This window comes from Adiantum capillus-veneris, chromosome 24, assembly GCF_014529385.1.
Source record: "Adiantum capillus-veneris isolate H3 chromosome 24, ASM1452938v2, whole genome shotgun sequence".
NCBI classification, from domain to species: domain Eukaryota; kingdom Viridiplantae; phylum Streptophyta; class Polypodiopsida; order Polypodiales; family Pteridaceae; genus Adiantum; species Adiantum capillus-veneris.
The window spans coordinates 85,167,050-85,188,219 of record NC_140954.1 but is presented as its reverse complement, the minus strand read 5'-3'; the positions used below and the strand labels follow the sequence as shown (position 1 = coordinate 85,188,219).

Genomic DNA, 21,170 nt, shown 5'->3' with positions numbered 1-21,170 from the left:
AAAAAATTAAACTACAAAGTTGTTTAACTTATTGTTTTCGATAATCTGCACAAATGCATCTCTCAAAAACACCTTTTTATCTTCTACTTATTCCAAAATTACTCACCCTAAATTTTGTAAAAGCAATATTGTATTTTTTGGACTACTCTTCTTACTTTCTCTTTTGCATGAAAGGCTTGTGAACCATGTCTCTTATACATAATAGCACCTTGGCTCCTATTACCACCTATTTGTTAACCATACTATGGACTTTTGGAGATTTTTGAAATTCGTGCTGGACTCTTTTGGACTTTCAAACATCCCATTTTTGTCTCATAAAATCTAGATTGAATCCTTATTAGATTCCCTTGGTACTTTTAAAAAATGTATTCAAATTTTGGAACTCTCGAGTTCACGAACACATTCCTTTGCCCATCGTGCATAATTGACCCTTCTACTATTTTCATTCTCTCACTAGAATGACCAATTCTAGAGAGAACTCATTTAGGTAGATGAAATTGAAATTTGGTGACAATTTTCAACAAGAAGTTAAAAAGAATTCCCTTTCAAGAACCAAGGCCCCCTATGATCAAAAGTAAAGAATGCTACATAAGCATGCATGGCAGTCCTGTCAAAATAAAATTGTCAAGCCTTTTTAATTCTAAAGTACCTTTAGCAGCTACTTGATCATTTAGTAACATTGCCTTTGCTTGATGCAATTCAACAATTTGTACTCAGTCCAGTATCAGGGAGGCATTATGAGAGAGATTAAAACACTAATTTTCTTATGTAGTATGTGCTCAACCTTTGAGTGGTACATATCCTTTATGACGATAGAGATTGCCTTGAGATAAAGGCAAGTCTCACTGTGTTTGAACTTTTGGTCCACCCTTATCTACTACTCTTGCTACTTGTTTTTAAAAACTTAAGGCAAATGTCCAGTTATAAATGAAGATTGCACACTAAAATTTTGGCGACTCCAAAAATGGAGGCAAAGCACCAAAACTTCCTGGCACTATATAAAACCATGCATTCATAATGGAAAGGGGAGCAGCTTTCATTGCATCTTCCTTGTGAAAGCATAGCACTTGATCCTGAAAAGCATATTAATCGCGATTCATTTGATGTGAGAGGACATGATTAAGAGGAATGAACACACCCTTTCTCTACAACTGTTAGTTAGTATAAGGTTATAGAAAACATAAATGTTGTTGCACTGCTACGTGATTCGCACAAGAATTAGTTTTGCAGCTCCAAGGTGTACACGAGCAATATCCACCTGTGAAACAAAGTATGTCATCAAGATGAACTTGGTGAGGGTGAAGAAATGGTGTATCCACATACATACCTTGAAGTGACGGACTATTTAGCGAAATACTGATAATTGGGTGGACAACTCCGTATAAGGATTTGAGAGGGGAATTGTTGTGGCCAAAATCTAAATCCATGGAAGGTGGAATAATGTGCCGAGTCGAAGGCCCACATCACATGGTATATAGCAGGAAAGCCATACAGTTGCATGACTTGATTGCATCGAAATAATACTTACATTTTTTTTTAAACAGATCAGTTCTAACCACATTAGAAGAGTGGTAATGCCATATGGTACTGTATGTTTGCGTAGTATACAATAGCAACTATACTCTGCTCTTTGAACAGCTTGAAAACATGGTGTCCCTTGTCATTTGAAAAATTTCACTTTACACGAACTAATCGATGAACTTCAAGATTCTGCTGTTCTTTGGTAGCAGAGGAATTGCTGCTCTTGCCAGGGTGCTATAATGCTCATGTATGTCATCACCGACATCACACTGCATAGTATAAATGTAACAAACATTTGGCATTGAGTTTTTCCACACTGCTAATCTGGCACTTACTACAAAAAGGCAAAAGCCAATCGCAGAAATAAACAAATACCTCAAAAGCAATAGCAAATATCTGGCATGCCATGACAGCTTCATTTCCCTGTATCAACATTGATAATATTCAATTGGTTGGGGCATTTCAAGCTCAAACCTATACAGAACCTAACCTTAACAATTGTTATTTCAGTAAACCTACAAGATATTTGATAAAAAAATTCTTGAAAAATTTTAGGATAAGAGGGGCGGGCATCCTTATTAGCCTAAAAAGGCTTTAAAAAAAATAGAATCAATACATCGTTAGTGCAAGCATAAACTAAGGAGAAGAAAATGCCGAGGGAATGCAAAAGAAAAGAGAAATATAATGCGAAAAGGCATACACGCATTGCATGCATGCTACACAACCTTTTTATATAGAGAAGACATGAATTTTGACTTTCCAATGTCAATGAGCTTTTCATTTTCTAAACTATTACCCTTCACTTTTACATTTTAGACATTTTGAAAGGTTCTTTATCTTCTCGAAACTGTAACGACCAAATTAGCCCACCTAAAAGTGTTTGTCTTCTCTATGCTGAGGAATCCCAACCCTCGAGCGAGTACTTCCGAGCGAACAAGTAACCGAGCGAGTACATAAAATAAAAAAGCCAAGTTCAAGACTTCAGTAGTTACTTTATAGAGGATAGTGTAGCAAAGTAAATGCAAAAACAACATAACCCTCCCCATGGGGTTCAACCCAGATGCGATGTATTTTCTGCAACCCCAAAAACATGGTGCGACAACCACATGCTTAATATCATGTAAGCCATCATTAATGAATTCCATACATCCGCTTGTTTGATTTTGTAGAATCCCAAAACACGTCATCTTACATTGACTTTGCAAACCCATTTTTTCCATCGACTTCGTAAACGCATTTTTCCATTGATGAATGGGTGAGATCGACCAAATTTCTAGCAGCCAAGGCAACAGATGATTGCTTTAATAATCTTTAGGCAAGGACTTGCATACCACGGGCATTGCTCGTCTTTGCCTCTTTAAGGTAGACATTACACTTGACACTCGGAATCATGGCCATTGCTACGTCTGCCGCAACAGCTTCACATAGATAAGCTTGTGGCCATGCTCTGGTCCATAAATGGTTATATCCGTAGTCATTCTTGAGTGCAGGCTTGCTCAAGATGGGTTATTGGGGTTCTAAATCATCTAAAACACTAAAATGCTTTACTGATCCTAAATTTTGAAGATACTAATATATATAAAAATATAAACCAAATTTAAATGTGAGATTCTTAATATTGGAGACGCTAAAATATTTCAAAAATTGAAGAAATTTGAAAAAATTATGGGGTAAGAGACGTAGAACAAATTCTCTCTATTTGTTATCATCAGAGAAAAGCTATATTTATCAAGAAGCCATAAAAAATTAAACTAAAATTGAGCCTAAAGTTGAGACTAGAGTTCTTACACAAGCACTTCCCCTGCACCTCTTGACATGTGTTAATCAAAGAGGCAAGTGGCATCACCTGGCACGACTAATGCTATCACAGAGGTTGTAACTCCCCCATTTTTAAAGAGAAAACTATATCACCCTTAAACAAGTTCCTATTTTCACACCAAAATTTTGTAGAAATTTGATTAAATAGACTTACCTGCACACCGATGATCTCTACTATGATTGCCTTTTCGCTGCACAAATGTGACTGAGACGAAAGAGAGTGCTACTGCAAGAAACACGCGGACAACAAACATGTAATCTCCTTAAGTTTGGATTTTGGGTTCCATAATGTTGCATTCTACTCATCCGCTCTTTGATGTGACGTTTGCAAGGAATTCAATAGAGTAGCCGCAATTTTCCAATTTTTGCGAGGAGCCAAAGCACGAGTTAGGAGCAGATGATAGAATCCAATCCTTTGCATGCACACTAGAAATGATGGTATCTTTGAAAGTGAGTATCAAAGTTGCATGTTGAAGTAGGACTCTCTCTCTGTGGCCGTTTTCATTGTCTATTCAGAGAAGGTTTTGGGCCTCTATCTAGGGTCATGAGTTATGAGGATCAGAGATGTCTTGGGCTATATCTAGTTGAAAGTTGAGTTACACAGGCATAGAGAAACTTTATTGAGGAGAGCTGGAGAGAGACAACCCCAAAGACAGATCACAGATTTCTTTACACTAGATAATGTACACCCAGAAGAACAGACAGAGGAGCAGCCAACAATGGAGAGGTCTGCCCGCACTATTGGCATTCTCATTGACCGAGCATTGGAGCTAGGGAGATCTAGACGACCCCGATGGAGAAGAGGAGCTACACAGTTTCGAAGAAGGCTACAGCAAAGGATTCGAGCCATACTTGTTCGTCGTCCAGAGTGCAGATGAAGATGGACCTCTATGAAGATGGATCTCTACCTCCCTCCCATATTGTCTACACATTGTACTGCTTAGTTCACACATTTCACGCCTTTCACCTTTCACACCTATCAGCTTAGTTTAGGATTCCGCAATATTCATATTTTGTTATCCTAGTTTAATTTATTTTGTTAATCTGACTTTGTATCAGATACACCGCATTGTAACTTTCTGGTCTCACAGGTCACTTTGGCCTTTTGAAGACGTTAATATAACATTTCATTTCTGTCTTTGTCTCTCTCTCTCTCTCTCTCTCTCTCTCTCTCTCTCTCTCTCTCTCTCTCAGATATCACAGAAATTGCACATTCACACGTACAGAAAGCAAATATATGCCATGTAGGCTGAATGTGGAAACACATGTATGCATAATGTGGTGCGTATAGGTCGCTCTCTCCTCTCTCTTAGAAAGTGAATCAGATAAGTGAAACAAAGAAGGCAAGAAGGATGGCGGCGCACTACATGGTCACAAGCAAGAGGATGACAACCATTGAAAAGGAGTTGAAAGAATGCAAAGCCCACATGGATGAGTGGAAGAAAGAGAAGAATTTAATTCTTGAATGGAAAAAGAGGGAGGAACACGCGAGGGAACTAGAACGCAAGTAGTTCTGCGATGAAATTCAAGCTTTAAACGGTAGCATCTCAGCCCTTAGGAAGGAACTCGACGAAACCAAAGAGGGAGGACGCCTTGAAGATAGAGAAATTCAGCCATCAATGATCGATGAGCTGAATAGTATACGAGCACAAGTCAAAGCAATAAAGGAGGAAGGAGAAAAGAAGACCTCATGGGTGGAGGTTCTCTCCAAAACGCAAAAGAAGATGGATGAGGCTGAAAAATGGATTGAAGTTGTCAAGAAGGGAAAGGGCAAGGAAATCCCGACTACACCCGACATCATCAACAAGACACTTGAAGAGGAACAACGAAGAAGGGTACGTGCTCTACACGTGAGAGTGACCGACCTAAAAGATACAGATAAGGTGGACCAAGAGGTGAAGAGCCTCATGTCCATGATGGGGGTGGAGAAGCCCTCGCACACACAAGCTTGGAGAGTGGGCAAGAAGAGTGAAGGTAATGGGGAGAGTTCAAAAGAACGGGCTCTCATTTTGCGCTTTCCCTCCATGGAAGAAAAGAAAGACTTTTTAAAGAAGAGGCCAACCCTCAAGAAAACAGGTATCTTTTTAGGAGATGATCTTACGCTCTCACAGCTTGCACATATGAGAGAGGTAATGCCAGAGATTATAGCAGCAAGGGAGAAGGGAAAGTTAGCTTTCTACAGAAATGGACGAGTAGTGATTACAGAGCACCGCTCTACATGACGGTGCGAGACCTATGGGACCACTCTCAGGATGGCGGTTTGAAACTGTAATGGTTCGTATAGATTTGATGTGGGGGTCTTTGGGGACAGCTTCAGAGACAGAGACATTGTTTTCTACTCAGAGACTCATCACGCTCCAGGAAAGTTGATGCCGCACATATCAGGATACAGATGGGAGACAGCTTGCCGGACATGCACCAGATCTGCGCATGGGACTAGAGGATCAGGAGGTGTAGCAGTTCTTTTCAGAGAGGAGCTCCAACCACTACTGCACATAGTTCGAAGAGATGATCAGGCCAGATACTTGTGGGTGAGGCTGAGGGCAGAGACTGGACCGTTTCTTGTACATCGCCATATGCTATTTTCCTCCCAGCACTTCAGTATATGCTTCACCCAGAGGACAGTCTCCTTACTCTGTACTTGATGATGATATCTCAGAGCTCTCCAGAGATGGAGACATCATACTCCTGGGGGATTTCAATGCCCGTACAGGCAGCTCACAGACGGTCTTCTATGACACCTCAAAGGAGATGCTTAGAGCGTTAGAGCCAGAGGAGATGGGACTTGAGAGATGCTCACACGACAGAGAGCATACAGAGTATGGGAGATACTTGAGGGAGATGACGACTACTCACAGTTTAGCCATACTGAATGGCTTACCGACCTTCCCATTGTCTACAAGTTTTACTTGTTTTCCACATAGACATGGGTCGAGCACTGTAGACTATGTTCTGACACATCCGAGCTTTATCTCTCACATTCAGGATTTCACAGTGGGGCCCAGGCCTGTAGGGATAGCAGTAGATCATGCACTTTTGACATTATCAGTCTCCTTTGAGTACAGTACATCTCAGGCCTCACGGGGTGGTAGACATCCACGCTATACTTTTACACCAGAGACTGACTCAGTCTATGCAGAGGAGATACGTAGGCTTTTATGCACATCAGAGCCAGTATACACAGTGGAGGAGATCACATCTATGCTGACAGTGACATTACATGGGGCAGCGACAGAGGCATACCCACACACTCACCCTGGTCAGAGAAGTCGTTCTAGGCACATGCCTCTGAACAGCTGGTATGATGAGGAGTGTCGACAAGTAGAGCTCAGATACAGCGGGAGCTTACATTGGGAGTGATCACCTATAGACAGTCTCGTATTGCTACACGACGACTAGTGCGACGGAAGAAGCGAGCTTTCTTGGTCTAGATGGAGCAAGATTTATATCGGCTCTTCCTTAGTAGAGATTCAAGAGAGGCTTGGCGTCTATTCCATGAGCAGTCTCCCCCACCAATGATTACTTCTACAGAGATATGGGGGCAGTATGCAGCATCTTTATACACTGTACCTGGACAACCACCACTACCAGATCCACCACAGCCATGTCCGGCTACGAGCACCTTCTTTACCACTGAGATGGTAAAGGAGGCCATTGACAGGATGAAGACCAGACGAGCACAGGATCATGAGGGTTTGGTAGCAGAGCACATTATACATGCTGGGGATTTGTCGGCAGAGATGCTTGCACGGTTATTCAACCGTGTCATGTGTGAGGGCTTCCCTGAGTCTTGGAGATTATCTACTATTGTGCCTATCTTCAAGACAGGAGACCCCACAGTACCGGGGAATTACCGTACTATCATGGTAGGACACACATTGGCACGGTTATATGCATCCATCCTTGAGCATAGGCTGAGCAGTTGGGCAGAGATTATGGGCATACGGGCATCTGGGCAGGCTGGTTTCAAGAGGGGTTTCTCCACACTAGATCATGTCTTTACACTCAGAGCTATCATTGAGGAGGGTCGAGCACATGGTAGACGGATATACTGCAGCTTTGTGGATTTCCGCAAAGCTTTTGACACAGTACCGAGGGCTAGATTGATGCGCCGGCTTATAGAATTGGGGGTACCCACAGAGCTGATATGGGGGATTATGGCATTGTACAGTTCAGGATGGGTCATGTACGCACATCAGAGGGGATATCTGACATAGTTCACTCCACTATCAGAGTGAAACAGGGATGCCCACTGTCCTCTACTTTATTTGGTATGTATGTTGATGAGGTCTCTGATTATATTGACAGAGGAGGAGATAGAGGTGCTCAGCTTGCGAGGACATGGATCCCTCTTTTATTATATGCTGACGATATTGTGTTGATATCAGACTCACCAGAGGGTATGCAGAGACATTTGGACGCATTGCATAGTTTTGCAGAGGATAGTGGATTGTCTGTCAACCTTGGTAAAACCAAGGTCATGGTATTTAATACCACGCCACAGTGGGTTAGGAGATCAGCACCTACTTTCACATATGGGCAGGACGTACACTGATGCATACACATATCTTGGGGTGGTCTTTAGTGGACCGAGGTTCACACTGAAAGTGGCAGCAGACACTAGATTGACTCGTGCCTATGCAGCCCTAAGCGGTTTAGAGAGGATTTGTTCGCAGGTTCAGTTCCAGGAACCTCAAACAAAGCTCTAGCTTTTCGACACTTTGGTCGCTTCAGTTATGCACTACGGGGTGCAGGTTTGGGGACCGTCTGTTGACAGTGCTGGATGGAGTAATATGGAGAGACCCTTGATATCTATGATTTCTAGGCTGATTAGAGGCAAGGCCTCAGTCCCACATGACATCATACGAGCGGAACTGGCTGCCCCACCTATGGAGGTTGAGGCTCTCACCAGATTAGTATCATTTGTACACAGCTTATGGGACACCACTAGGGACAGATATGCCAGGCTTGCTCTTGAGTCATCTAGACAGCTGGCATTACAGGGAGATACATCATGTTGGTATGCACAGATGAGCTCTTGGTTTCAGAGGCATGGTTTCAGCATGGACAGGCTGCCCCCTTTCCAGTATTCTCTTGATGCACCATCTTTGGCTCTTACACGGATGGAGACTACTAGATTCATTCGACAGGATCTTATCTAGCTTGATAGCAAGAGGACATGGATAGAGCCATCACGGGAGTTGGGTACGAAGAGGGTTTTCTATAGAGAGCATCTTCTCCAACTCACGACAGACGGATTTGTCACTCGGCCCAGTTACATGGACACACATCTATCTCATGGGTTACGATGTGCTATAGGCCATGCTATAGGCCAGATTCGCACATCTTCACACCAGCTTGGGATTGAGATAGGTAGATTCAGAGGCATACCAACAGACAGTAGGATATGTCAGTTATGCCATGCAGAGCCAGAGACAGATTTTCACTGCATATGTCGTTGCATAGTCTACTATGAGATACGGGGACGCTTTCATTGTTTATTCAGAGATGGTTTTGACTCATTAGATAGAGTCATGAGATATCAGGATCAAAGATGTCTCGGATTATTCCTACTTGAGATACAGAGACATAGAGACGCTCTATTGAGTGGGCAAAGACAGAGACAGTCCCAGAGACGCATCTCAGATTTCTTCAGCCTGAGTACCATAGAGGCAGAGGGGACACCACCATCACAGAGCTCGGTTCCCACCCATACACACACCAGCGGTACTCTCATTGATCGAGCTATAGAGTTAGGGAGATCGAGACGACCGCGACTGAGGAGGGGAGCAACGCAGCACCGGCGGAGATTGCGGCAGAGGATCCACACGATTCTAGCACGACACCTAGAGTGTCGATCAGGATAGGCTTCATGCTACTGCTATATTGTATCATGGTGACACTTATCCCCACTTTGTACCTTTATGGCATGATACCATTGATCAGCCTACCAGCCACCCATAGGAGTCGATAGCACTCCTATCAGTTTCTTTGTTTGTAGTTTTCTTTGTTTGTACCCAGACTTGGTACTAGACTCATCATTGTAATCAGTTGGTCTCATAGGTCATTTTGGCCTTTTGTAGACGTTAATATATCATTTCATTTCATCTCTCTCTCCCTCTCTCTCTCTCTCTCTCTTACATGATGGAGCAATGGCGAGATCCGAGTGAAAGAGCTGAGAGAAAAGGTTGATCGAAGAAGCCCAAATATCACAAGCTAGAGCAAGATCAAGGGGCCGCCTAAAAGCTTTAAAATGGGCTCACACATGATGAGCGCGCGGTGGTGTGTGTGCAGAGAGGGGAGGCGAAGAGCAGCAGGAGAGGAAGCGCTAGCAGAAGAAGAGGGAGAGAGAGAGCTCACGTTTTTGGGGAAAACTCAATAAGTGACTTTTGGGTTTTCCCACTTTTATTATAAGTGACCTTTAAAAAATGTGTCCAGGTTCAATATGAACATATTGAACCTGGACAAAGTATAAAAATGTACAAAAAGGGGTTATTTAGGCCTTTAACCCAACAACCTCCCACTTAAAGGCATAAATGGCGCCTTTAAGCTACGTGACTCCCACCATCTCTATGCATAGATGATGTTGTGCTTTGGGTGAGCACTTAGTGAGAGCATCGGCTGGATTTTGTGATGTATGGACCTTAACCAATGTAATAAGGCCATCCTCAAGCACTTCTCGTATGAAGTGATACCGCACATCAATATGCTTTGTGCGTGCATGAAACATGGCGTTCTTTGCCAAACATATGGCACTCTGGCTATCACAACCAAGCATAGGTGCCTTGGCAGGCAAACCAAACTCACTGCATAGGCGTGCTAACCAAATAGCTTCTTTGGAAGCCTCAGTGGCTGAAATATATTCAGCCTCTGTCGTAGACAATGCAACAATCTTTTGTAATCTAGAACACCATGAAACAGCACCTCCCGCAAGAGTAAATACATAGCCACTTGTAGATTTCCATGTATCCACATCGCCAGCCATGTCAGAGTCACAAAATCCCTGCAACTCCATTGGTCCTTTACCATAGCAGAGGCATTTGTTTTTAGTCCCTTTCAAGTACCTCATAATGGACTTCACTGCATCCCAATGCAACCTGCCTGGATTAGCCATAAACCAGCTCACAACTCCCACTGCATGGGCTATGTCAGGCCTAGTAGCAACCATAGCATACATAAGTGAACCACAAGCTGAAGCATAAGGCACACTTTGCATGTCATTGGCTTCTTCCTTTGACTTGGGACAATCATTCTTGGAAATTTTAACATATGGCTGTAATGGCACACCAAGAGGCTTTGCTTCAGCCATGTTAAATCTGTCCAGCACCTTTTCAATGTACTTTTCTTGCGACAAATACAATAGGCGCTTGTCTCTTTGCCGTGTAATACGCACTCCAAGTATATGTTCAGCTGCCCCAAGGTCTTTCATTGAAAACGTAGATTTCAGTTGCCCTTTAAGAGCATTAACAGTGCTTCTTTTCTTTGCAGCTATCAACATATCTTCTACATAGAGCACAAGAATAATAGGGCTGCCATCCTCATCACGTTTGGTATACAAACAATGGTCTACATGGCTTCCTTTGTAACCATGTTTAAGCATGAAGCGATCAAACTTCTTATACCATTGTCTACATAATTGTTTCAGCCCATACAAGCTTCTATTGAGCATACATACCAAATGCTCCTTGCCAGGGATGACAAAACCCTCGGGTTGCTTCATGTAAAGCTCTTCTTCCACATCACCATGCAAGAAAGCGGTATGTACATCCATTTGGTCCATTTCCAAATCAAGAGCAGCCACTATGGCAAACAGTACACGCAAAGTGGTCATCTTCACAACAGGAGAGAACACCTCCTGAAAGTCTATGCCCTTGGTTTGAACATATCCCTTTGCCACAAGCCTTGCCTTATACTTGGATTTTGCATCAACAGTCTTGATTTTATACACCCATTTGTTAGGAATAGCCTTCCTTCCTTTGGGCAATTCAACCAAATCCCAAGTATGATTAGCATGCAAAGCTTTAATCTCTTCCTGCATAGCAAGCTCCCACTTATCGCTGTGCTCACATGTCTTTGCCTCTTTATACGTAAGAGGCTCTCCCTCATCTGTCAACATAATGTAATGCAAAGAGGGGTCGTATCGACTCACAGGCCGTCTTTGACGAGTAGACCGCCTCACCCAATGATCCACATTATCCGGCAATGGGTTTACATCAGGTGGCACTACAAAATCATCAACAATGGGCTGTTGTACATCATTTTCAGCACCATTTTCAGCATTGTTTCTTGGCTGCAAATTCCCTTCAGGAGCTTCAATTTGCTGTCCAACATCATCTGGCTCAAACACCACTGGATCATCTACATTTTCAGCCATTTGTGGTGCATCCTGAGGGTCAAAAATAGGCCTAACAAGTGGCTGGTCATGCGGAAATTTCACCCTTTTATGGTCATGCTTTAAGGCACAATTGTTTTGAAGCAGCCTTGCCTCATTAAAAACAACATCCCGGCTGCGTACAACCCTTTTGAGCTGAGGTAACCAAATCCTGTAACCCATTTTGCCTTCTTCACCATATCCCATGAAGAGACATTTAATGGACTTTGCATCTAGTTCACTCCTCAACCCAGGTCTAACATGCACAAAAGGTTCGCAACCAAAAATGCGTAAGTGATCATATGAAGCAGGCTTGCCAGACCAAACCTCTTCAGGGATGTCACCTTTCAAAGACGTGAGAGGGGATCGATTGCATATATGCACTGTAGTTTTCAAAGCTTCTCCCCAAAATCCATGAGAGAGATTAGCTGTGGACAGCATGCATCTCACCCTCTCACAAAGTGTCCTATTGAATCTTTCAGCCACACCATTAGAAGAGGGGCTGTATGGCACAGTAAGCTCCCTCTTAATGCCCAAATTTTCACAAAACTTGTTAAATTCAGCACTTGTGTACTCCCCCCCATTGTCTGTACGCAAGCATTTTCGCTTTCTACCAATTTGGGTGGTCACAAATGCATGAAATCTCTTAACCGCAACAAAGGCTTCATCCTTAGACTTAAGCAAATAAACCCAAATTTTCCTAGAATGATCATCAACAAAGGAGACAAAATAATATGCACCACCCATAGACTTAGTAGGCATGCTACATACATCGGAATGTACAAGATCAAGCACACAAGATTTACGAGAGACACCAGAGTAATAAGAACGCTTTACTTGCTTGCCATATTGACATTCATTACAAAAGTCAAGCTTTGTGCCTTTAGCATCAAGCTTGTTCAAAGTACAAAGCTTAGAAAGGCCCTTTTGGCTCATATGGCTAAGCCTCTTGTGCCACAACTCCATGTGAGAGTTAATTTCAGCCAATGCAATAAACTTGTCCAACACGGCCTTTCCATGTATGCAATAAAGTGTCCCTTTCTTTGTGCCCTTTACAATCAGCCTTGAGCCTTTAGTCATTTTCCATGATCCTCTCTCAAACAAGATGCTGTAACCATGCATATCCATCTGACCAATAGAAAGCAGACTCTTCTTGATTCCCGGCACACATCGAACATCATGCAAGTCAAGCTCATTTGTGCCATCTATGGAGAGATGCACAATGCCAATACCCTCAATGGAACATGCATGATTGTTTCCAAGGTATACATAGCCACGCTTGCCCGCATCAAAAGTAGAGAAACACTCCTTGATAGGAGTCACATGAAATGAAGCACCGGAATCAACAATCCAAGTCTGGGACAATGCATCATTCACAGTTAACAAAGCATCAATAAGATCACTCTTAGTGATCTGCATGTCTTGTGTATGAACATAGAGAGAGACATCAAACTCATGAGCATCATCAGCTGACAAAGTAGCACATAGGATGTCCTCTACATCTGACAACTCCTCAATAACAACACTAGAGGCCACATTGGCCTTCTCCTTGTCCTTAGAGCTGTCTTGTGCATCTGTCTTGACTTCTTTCTTCTCTTTTTGTCTCCGCCATTCTTCTTTCTTTCTAACTCTGCCTTATAATACCTGCAATCGGGCTTCTTGTGACCTTTCCTACCACATTGATAGCATGTCACATCACCCTTGCCTTTGTTGGCATTTCCCCTTTCCTTGCTCTTACTCTTACTCCTCTGTGCATAGTTATTCTTCTTCTCTGTCCTACCTCTAACGATGTTGGCTGAGCTGCCTCCCTCTCCACCTGCTTTCCTCCTGATTTCCTCATTGAGAATAGAACCCCTCACACCATCAAAGGTCAGATTGGGGTTATTAGACAGTGAAACCACCAATGTCTCCCAAGAATCAGGTAGGGTCATAAGCAAGAAGATAGCTTTCAGCTTATCATCAAAGGGAGGCATGCTTGAATCCTGCAACTGCGACAAAGTACCTGTAAACGACGACAAGTGCTCTGCAGCGCTCTTTGACTCATCCAATTGCATGCCAACAAGTTTTCGCATCAAATGCACTTGATTGACCGGCGTTGTATTTTCATACGTTGCCTTCAACTTTGCCCACAAACTAAAAGCAATCATAAGACCTTTGAGATCTACCAAGATCTCGTCAAAAACGGCCATCTTTATGTAAGTAATGGCCTTCTTGTTCAAAGTGGCCCATGCATCATCAGACATGTCCTCTGGCTTATGTTCCTCTAATGCCCTGTCACAGTCTTTAAGGAAGAGAATTCCTTGAATTCTGTCCTTCCATAGGTCAAAACCTATACCTTCGAAGCGCCGGATCTCAAAGAGATTCTTCACGTCCGAGGAGGATGACGCCATAGTTGCACAAAAGGAGAGCTAACTTGCTGAAATTTTGGGCAAAACCCACCAAAAACGAAGTACAGCCTCACAGGAGTGTGTACAACAACTCCAAATAGTCACAGGAGCAATTCGAGGCAAAACGGGTCAGTTTAGGCACAAAAATCGAGTTCTGAATTTTCCGCGCAAAAAATTTCAGCGAGCTAATTTGTGCCCAAAAACAACAATTTTGGTTGTTTTTACCCTCACAGGACATACATAAGGCTAAAACACAGCCTTTAGAAGCATGTAAGCACAAAAGCCCCAATTTGTAGCATCAAAATTGCATGAAATTGAGCCACAAATGGTCATACATAGACAAAATTTGTCAAACGTGCGTAGATTGCATCTATTTGCACTTTCCCCAATGTAATCGCACCATAAAAACACTTGCAAAAACCTGCGTAAATCTGAAATTTGCTTAAAACACCTGTTTTAGGGCTTGTTTTTCGGCAATTTCAGGGTTTCCGGGTAGCGGGGACTTAGCAGAAGTATTCCCACACCTTAATACATCATTTGCAAAACCTGTATTTTCGTTGTCATAACCTGTAATTTCCTGTTTTTGACCTAATTTCAGCCTGTTTTAGGTCAATTTGGGTTGCCGGGAGCTCTCTAGTGTCCGGGAACGAGTCCTTTGGCGACGAAATTGCAAAATCTCGCGATAAAGTTGATCCTCTTGGCTGAGAATCAGCATTTGCAGGTTTTGGGCCAAACCCTAAATGGGCTCTGATACCAGTTGATGAGCGCGCGGCGGTGTGTGCAAGTGAAAGAGCACGCGAGGAAGTGTAGTGTGTGTACAGAGAGGGGAGGCGAAGAGCAGCAGGAGAGGAAGCGCTAGCAGAAGAAGAGGGAGAGAGAGAGCTCACGTTTTTGGAGAAAACTCAATAAGTGAGTTTTGGGTTTTCCCACTTTTATTATAAGTGACCTTTAAAAAATGTGTCCAAGTTCATAAAAATGTACAAAAAGGGGTTATTTAGGCCTTTAACCCAACAAAACACACACACACACACACACACACACACACACAAATGACGGACGTGTGCACGCTTGCACAGAGAGACTCGAGAGCAAAGAGGGCGACGATCAAATGTCATTGAAAGCGCGCAATGTCAAGAATTCAATGACAATGGACATTCTGCAGAAAAAGAACATGGGAGATAAGCGAGGGGTGAGCAAGCGGGAGAAGAAGGAGACTGATCAGTGATCTCCATAGATGTTAAACACTGCCCCTAGCTACCCGTAGGACCGCGCGCCGGCGTGCGGTCCTTACTGTAATAATTTCCATTAAAAAAATATGACTTAGCTTAATATTGTTGTGTAGTCGTCTATGGCGAATTTAATTTTATGAGCTTGGGTAGGAGTTCCTTGCTCTGTTCTCACCATCAACATGAACGTGTCTGCGTGGCACATCTTGCCAGTGTGCCGACGTTATGTCTCTTGGTAAGATTGTACACGATGACAAAGCTCTGTGCAGGACCATCCTGATCATTGCCTCCTTGTAGGTGAGTATCATCCAAGATCTTTCCATCCCCGCTCTACTCTTCAGGGACCTTTGAAAGCGGGGCCTGCGACACATATCCGACAGAGTCTGCTACCTCCGGGCAAATGGAGAATTCAACCATGTTGTTGAAACAGCTACTTTCAAGGACAGAAACTAGACAGAAATTTGACACCGTTCACTTTGTTCCAGGAGGGTGCCGTCTCTATTTGGCACGGGCTTGAGCGGGAGGGGATCAATGGCGGGCATGAGATCGGCGTTGCTCAGATAATGCAATGCATGCGCTTGTCCTCTGAGGGTAAATAAAAGAAAACCAAGCTCAACACGGGGGAGAAAAGTTATTAACATTGTATCCCCAGCCCAACAGTTGATACTTGCATTATTGTTGCATGTCTGCTTACCTCCTGCTTCACACGAGCCGCTGCCATAGTAACGTACGTTTAACTCGATCTTGCACACACCAATTTATTGTCAGCACACCACAATTGGCTTCAACTTCCATAGCTAGATTTATAGCTCTTGCACCACAGTTCCTCACGTAGTTTAATTCTCTTTGACAAGCTGGCTGTGATGCCCCTATGATATTTGCTGCAACAATCTTTGCGTGTTCATTTGCTGAGGACATCAGTGTGTACCAACACAGTACAAGCTACCATCAGCAGATGTTGTCATCCTGCTATCACAAGCTTTGCCTTGTTTCCATGGCTCTCGCTGAAGCTTCCTTGACTCCTCCGCCTGCACATACGAAGGTGAAGGACACCGCTCCCAAGAAGGCAAAGTCTGCTACACCAAATAGAAACTCGAAACGTGCTCATCCTAGCTATCTTCATATGCATGAGCTCGAAGGCCATTGCCGCACTGAAGGAGAGGACTGTTTCCAATCAATATCCCTTGCTGGCTATTAATCTACGGGGTTACGGGTGCTTGGCCGCTCGTACCGTGGGTTGTTCCAATGTTGTGGTGATGGTAACTCCTTGTTTCACACTCAATGCCTGTTCTCAACTCGAGTGAAAGAGGCGGCCCAGGCATCTACAAAAGGAGGTGCTCTCAATAAGATTCCTCAAAGCAATCATTTGGTCTGAAAACCCAGTTCATTAAATTCCCCTCATTTAGTTTTTCTCAGAGTTTTCATCATGTTCCATTTGGCATTTTCCCTTAACTCTTAGCAGTAGTTTGTGCTTAATAAAACTCACCGAAACCTTTATGGAGATGGATGTATGTCGCAAAAATATCGTGCCCAGTCCTGAGCTTGTTCTTACTTGTCTTGTCCATCTCATTGGGATAGAGACCTAATGTCTGCATAAGCGAGATGTATGAGGTCCATGTTTGGCATGATGTTGAGTCTAGCCCCCGAGTTCAGTCACCTAGTCCCTAAGCTCTTGTAAGATCACTCCCCCCACATGAGGCGTTGGAGTTGATACAGTCCCTTCACCCCTGTCCAGTGTCGAGTCCCTTCTCAATCCAAATTTGTCAAAAAGATGTCCATCTTTTTCTTCCCTAAGGGGGGAGGTGTGGGGTGTGTGGGTGTGTAGCCGGACATGGAGTGGTGTGAACCGCCCATGTATATGCCAAGAAAGTTGTTGTAGTGCTTGTGATATCGATATAAGGAGCTGCTCTTGTATGCAAGGGACACGCTCATTCTGGTTCTATCCTGTGTACTTCACAATATTGTGTCGTTTTCAATTTCAAAATGCCAGGTGAGGAGAAATTCCGTCCCAAACTAGAGGAAAATAGTGTAAAAAAGCAAAAAAATAACCTAATGCTTTAAAATTTCCTCTTGGCAAGGTCAAGAAAAGGAATCTTGTATGTTTGGGAAAATGGTATTTTTTGAACACTCCATTGGACCGCACGACTGCTATTGGATCGCACGTCGACGTGCCATCCTTGCTGTAGATCTCTCGATTTTTTTAAAGGCACGTGAAAAATCTAACGATTAAAAAACATTGGACTCGTGAGCAATTTTGTCAAGTTTTGAAAAAACAAATCTCAGCGTTGTTGACAGTGGACCGCACACCGGCGTGTGGTCCTTGATGTAGGAGGTGATTCCGTAAAATACAACCCAAAATCACGCTAGAGCACCCACATATTCAAGAGACCCACATTAACAATGCCACTGTCATGTGCGCTTTGTATAGCTTCCCTATCGCTCTCCTGTTTCCCTCCTCGGCCTATGGCCTACGCAGAGCTGCTTGACGGGCCTATGTTGCAAATTTTCTATAAGTCTTCTATTTGGCACTCTGTCATGTGCAAGAGGTAGTAGGCAACCCTCTTTCCATATGCAATTCCTCTCCCCTCTAGTTTGCATTGCAGAGGTCCAACCCCAGTTACCCCACCATTGCAAAATTGGTTGTAACCAGGTGGTAGAGCGTCCGCGTTTCATGTTGACGAGCAGAGTTCAAGACTTGTAGTCTTCTTTCATGCACTCACTTTTTGCAGTTGGCTGCTTCACTCACACAAGTTGATTGGTCTCTCTTGCTCGGGTTTTAGTTCGCTCGAGAAATCTCGCTCGGGCTATGGTAAGACTCCTCTATGCTAAATAGGAATAAGACTTAACTTCTTATAAAAAACAATGTACGACAAGAAACATATAACATTTGCTAATAGAAATACAAAAGAAGGAAAAAAATATAATCAGAAAATCCTTACAGCAATTGATGCCTTCTTGATCCTTTCCACAACCATATCAGTAAGTTGCGCAAGCTGCTCAGCATACCATGGCTCTCCACTGAACAGCTCATCATTGCTGATCATCTTCAAAAGATTACAAAACGGCATGTAGCATAAGCGAGAAAAAATAATTACTCTCAAAATAATTTATTCTGGTTTCGCAAGCTGAGATTAAATGTTTACCTCCAAAGAATCAACATGATAAGGAAGACTATCTTGAGATAAAGCATTGCATGCAAGAATCACCCCAAGGAACATTTCAATCTTCAATGGCTCCTTTAATCTTTTCAAAAGATAACCAACAGAAGCTTATGATTAGCACAGTTTGAACCAGATAACGTTTTGGCCATTCATAAAAAGCTACGAAAACCATACCTCAGTTCATTGTCAATTATATCAACTAACCCTCTAAACAAGTAGAATGCACCTAAGTCGGGCTGCCCTGGAGTTTCACAAACTACAACATTAACAATTTGATTACATGCTAACAGAGGCTTAAGAAGGGTTTCTACAGTTTGTCATACCAGGAACAAGAAGAAGGAGAGAACATAACTTCTGAATGCAGCCCAATAACTCCACTGCAAATTTTTCATTTCTTGCATCTGCACAAAATTACAGCTGCCAATTTCAAAAATCTGTTACTTTCTTCCATTGCAAACATTACTAGATCCTCATTAAGAAAAACTTTCCTTTTCTTCCTAAGACGAGGATAAACACTAAAAGTGCAATCATAAGAAAGGAGGTTAGCATTAAAAGAAAAAGTTTTCTTTCTCCTTCAGAGAAAGACAAGCTCCTACATATACATATATCTAAATGTATCATCAAAAAGAAATATTGGCACATGCACCAGAAAGGAACTTTGAAAGCTGCTAAATATTGCAAAATTTAGTTAGGTTCCTCAAATTCTATAAAAACTTGGGAGTTCTGCCATATGTGTGGCATATGCACTGCTGCAGAGCAAGACACAACCAAGGCACACAACATTACCTATTCATCAGCTATGAAATATCTCTTTCCTGCTACAATGATTATATCTGCAACACTATCCAGGCATCCACTATGCAATACTAAGCTTCTGTCAATTTTAAGGGAAAGAATCATTCATGGCTTGGATGCACTTTCTTGCAGCCATAAACTTATATCTTGCGACAAAAAGACACAACCAGCCTCAGAAGAGGTGCTCAGCTGGCACATCAACTTAACATACACAGTCCTTCAAACGTACCTTTCCGAATTTTCCGAGCAAATTCAGAAACCTGACACTGGCTCTAACAGAGTTAAGAGAGAATAAACAATATTAGATTTAAGAGCTCACACTACTCACCAAAAGGACAAGTTTCTAATCCACATGATGTTATGTTCGCTTTGTAAACTATAGCTTGTACACATGGCATGGAGAAAATTGTTATAGGAGAATTCCAAAAGGGAAAAAGATACTGTACTAACTCAGACCTCAAATAACACCCATGTACTCAACATTAATACTGACCACGTATTTTTATTCTCATGAAAGACGTGAACTGTACTGTAACTTTCTATAAAACAAAAATAAGAATAGTGAATTCTCACCATGCATGTGTCCGAGGTCTTGTAGACATGCAAGTAAGCTCTTCAATAAACTTTCTGAATGAGAAATAAGACCATTTATCAAGGCCACCTGCAAAGTTTTAAAAATAAACAAAGAAAACCCTTCATAAACTTTGACTAGAGCAATGCAAGCTTAATATGCACAGAAAACATAACAGTTATGTCGACCTCTGCACTTGCAATATAGAGGAGAATGCGTTTCAGAACATTTTCCAAGGACGGTATTGTAATTTCATTGAAAGTCACACAACTTTTTACAAAATCAACTGCATGCTGATTCAGCTTTCCTTTTGCAACCCTCAAAGCAATCACAGCCAATCTGTTACTGATATGCACGACTGCTTCCTGTTTAAACACAGCAATAGCAAATACTCAGAATTATTTCTTTTGACGATACCAAATGAACGACTGAAAGAAAAATAACAATAACTGCCGTGGCTGGATTCATAGAGCATCTTTTTGGAAATACCCAAAGCATGCACAATCTATTCTTCATGAGAGAGGGATGAAGAATCAATCTAAGGGTGAGCGAGAATACACCATTGGGCGGTGCACCACCCTCATTTGAGAACAACGCCATGTCGCCAAGACTACTGCCAAGCTCTGTAATATGCGATTGAAACTCTGATAATAGTCCTGGAAATTTAGTTGTACTGCAAAACACTCACTGACGGTAGGAGGAGACCGACGGTAGTGGCCCGCACCCAAGCAGGTAAATTGCTGCAGCTGAGAAGGAAGCCATGTGACCCGCGACAATGCCCCGGATCCTCAATGTTGAATGGCGAATACGACTAACGTGCATCGGTATGTCCTTTCCGAAGCTTCAGTTGACATGGGACTTTGGGTATCTATTTGCTGCAAAGTCTGCTGATAGGAGGGGGAAGGCTATAGGAAGCATGTGAAAGGCAGATGCACGCTGGGCTGAGGGCTTATGTAGGGGCAGTCACAAGCGTGCTAACTGCTCTAGTAGACCTCCTCAACACGACATACTGATAGAATGCTCTAGAGAGGGAAAAAGCCTGCTCACGTCTAGCTGTGAGCTCATATAGGGGTAACTCATCCCTAACAGAACGTCTTTATAACATACTATCATATGACTGCAAAGTGATCTAAATTAGGAGGCCCAGCTGAAGTAGAGACCCACCCGAAGGTATTACTGTGGAATGTACGGCTTAGCATCTATAAACCTGTGTAACACGAGCAGCTTCTCTAGTGAACCTCCTATATTTGGCTTCTTTCCTTTGAGCCATTGCTTTCCCTGAAGAGCCTCCCGATCACTCCTCATGTCACAAATGGGAGC

The 21,170-nt window shown here is 42.8% G+C and overlaps 1 protein-coding gene across 3 annotated transcripts in view; it reads right to left on the bottom strand.

The window, feature by feature from the left end:
• Window positions 1–890: 890 nt before the first annotated feature.
• The window catches only part of LOC147426700 (uncharacterized), a 118,618-nt gene continuing 98,338 nt past the window's right edge, over window positions 891–21,170 (bottom strand). For all 3 annotated transcript variants that reach the window (XM_086498610.1, XM_086498611.1, XM_086498612.1), the window contains 9 exons: window positions 20,039–20,215; window positions 19,853–19,940; window positions 18,808–18,885; window positions 18,659–18,725; window positions 18,467–18,566; window positions 18,263–18,367; window positions 1,897–1,944; window positions 1,328–1,790; window positions 891–1,258 (listed from right to left, as the gene is read on the bottom strand). In XM_086498610.1, coding sequence (XP_086354736.1) covers window positions 1,689–1,790; window positions 1,897–1,944; window positions 18,263–18,367; window positions 18,467–18,566; window positions 18,659–18,725; window positions 18,808–18,885; window positions 19,853–19,940; window positions 20,039–20,215 — 765 coding nt within the window. In that variant the 3' untranslated portion in view covers window positions 891–1,258; window positions 1,328–1,688. The remainder of the gene's footprint in view (window positions 1,259–1,327; window positions 1,791–1,896; window positions 1,945–18,262; window positions 18,368–18,466; window positions 18,567–18,658; window positions 18,726–18,807; window positions 18,886–19,852; window positions 19,941–20,038; window positions 20,216–21,170) is intronic.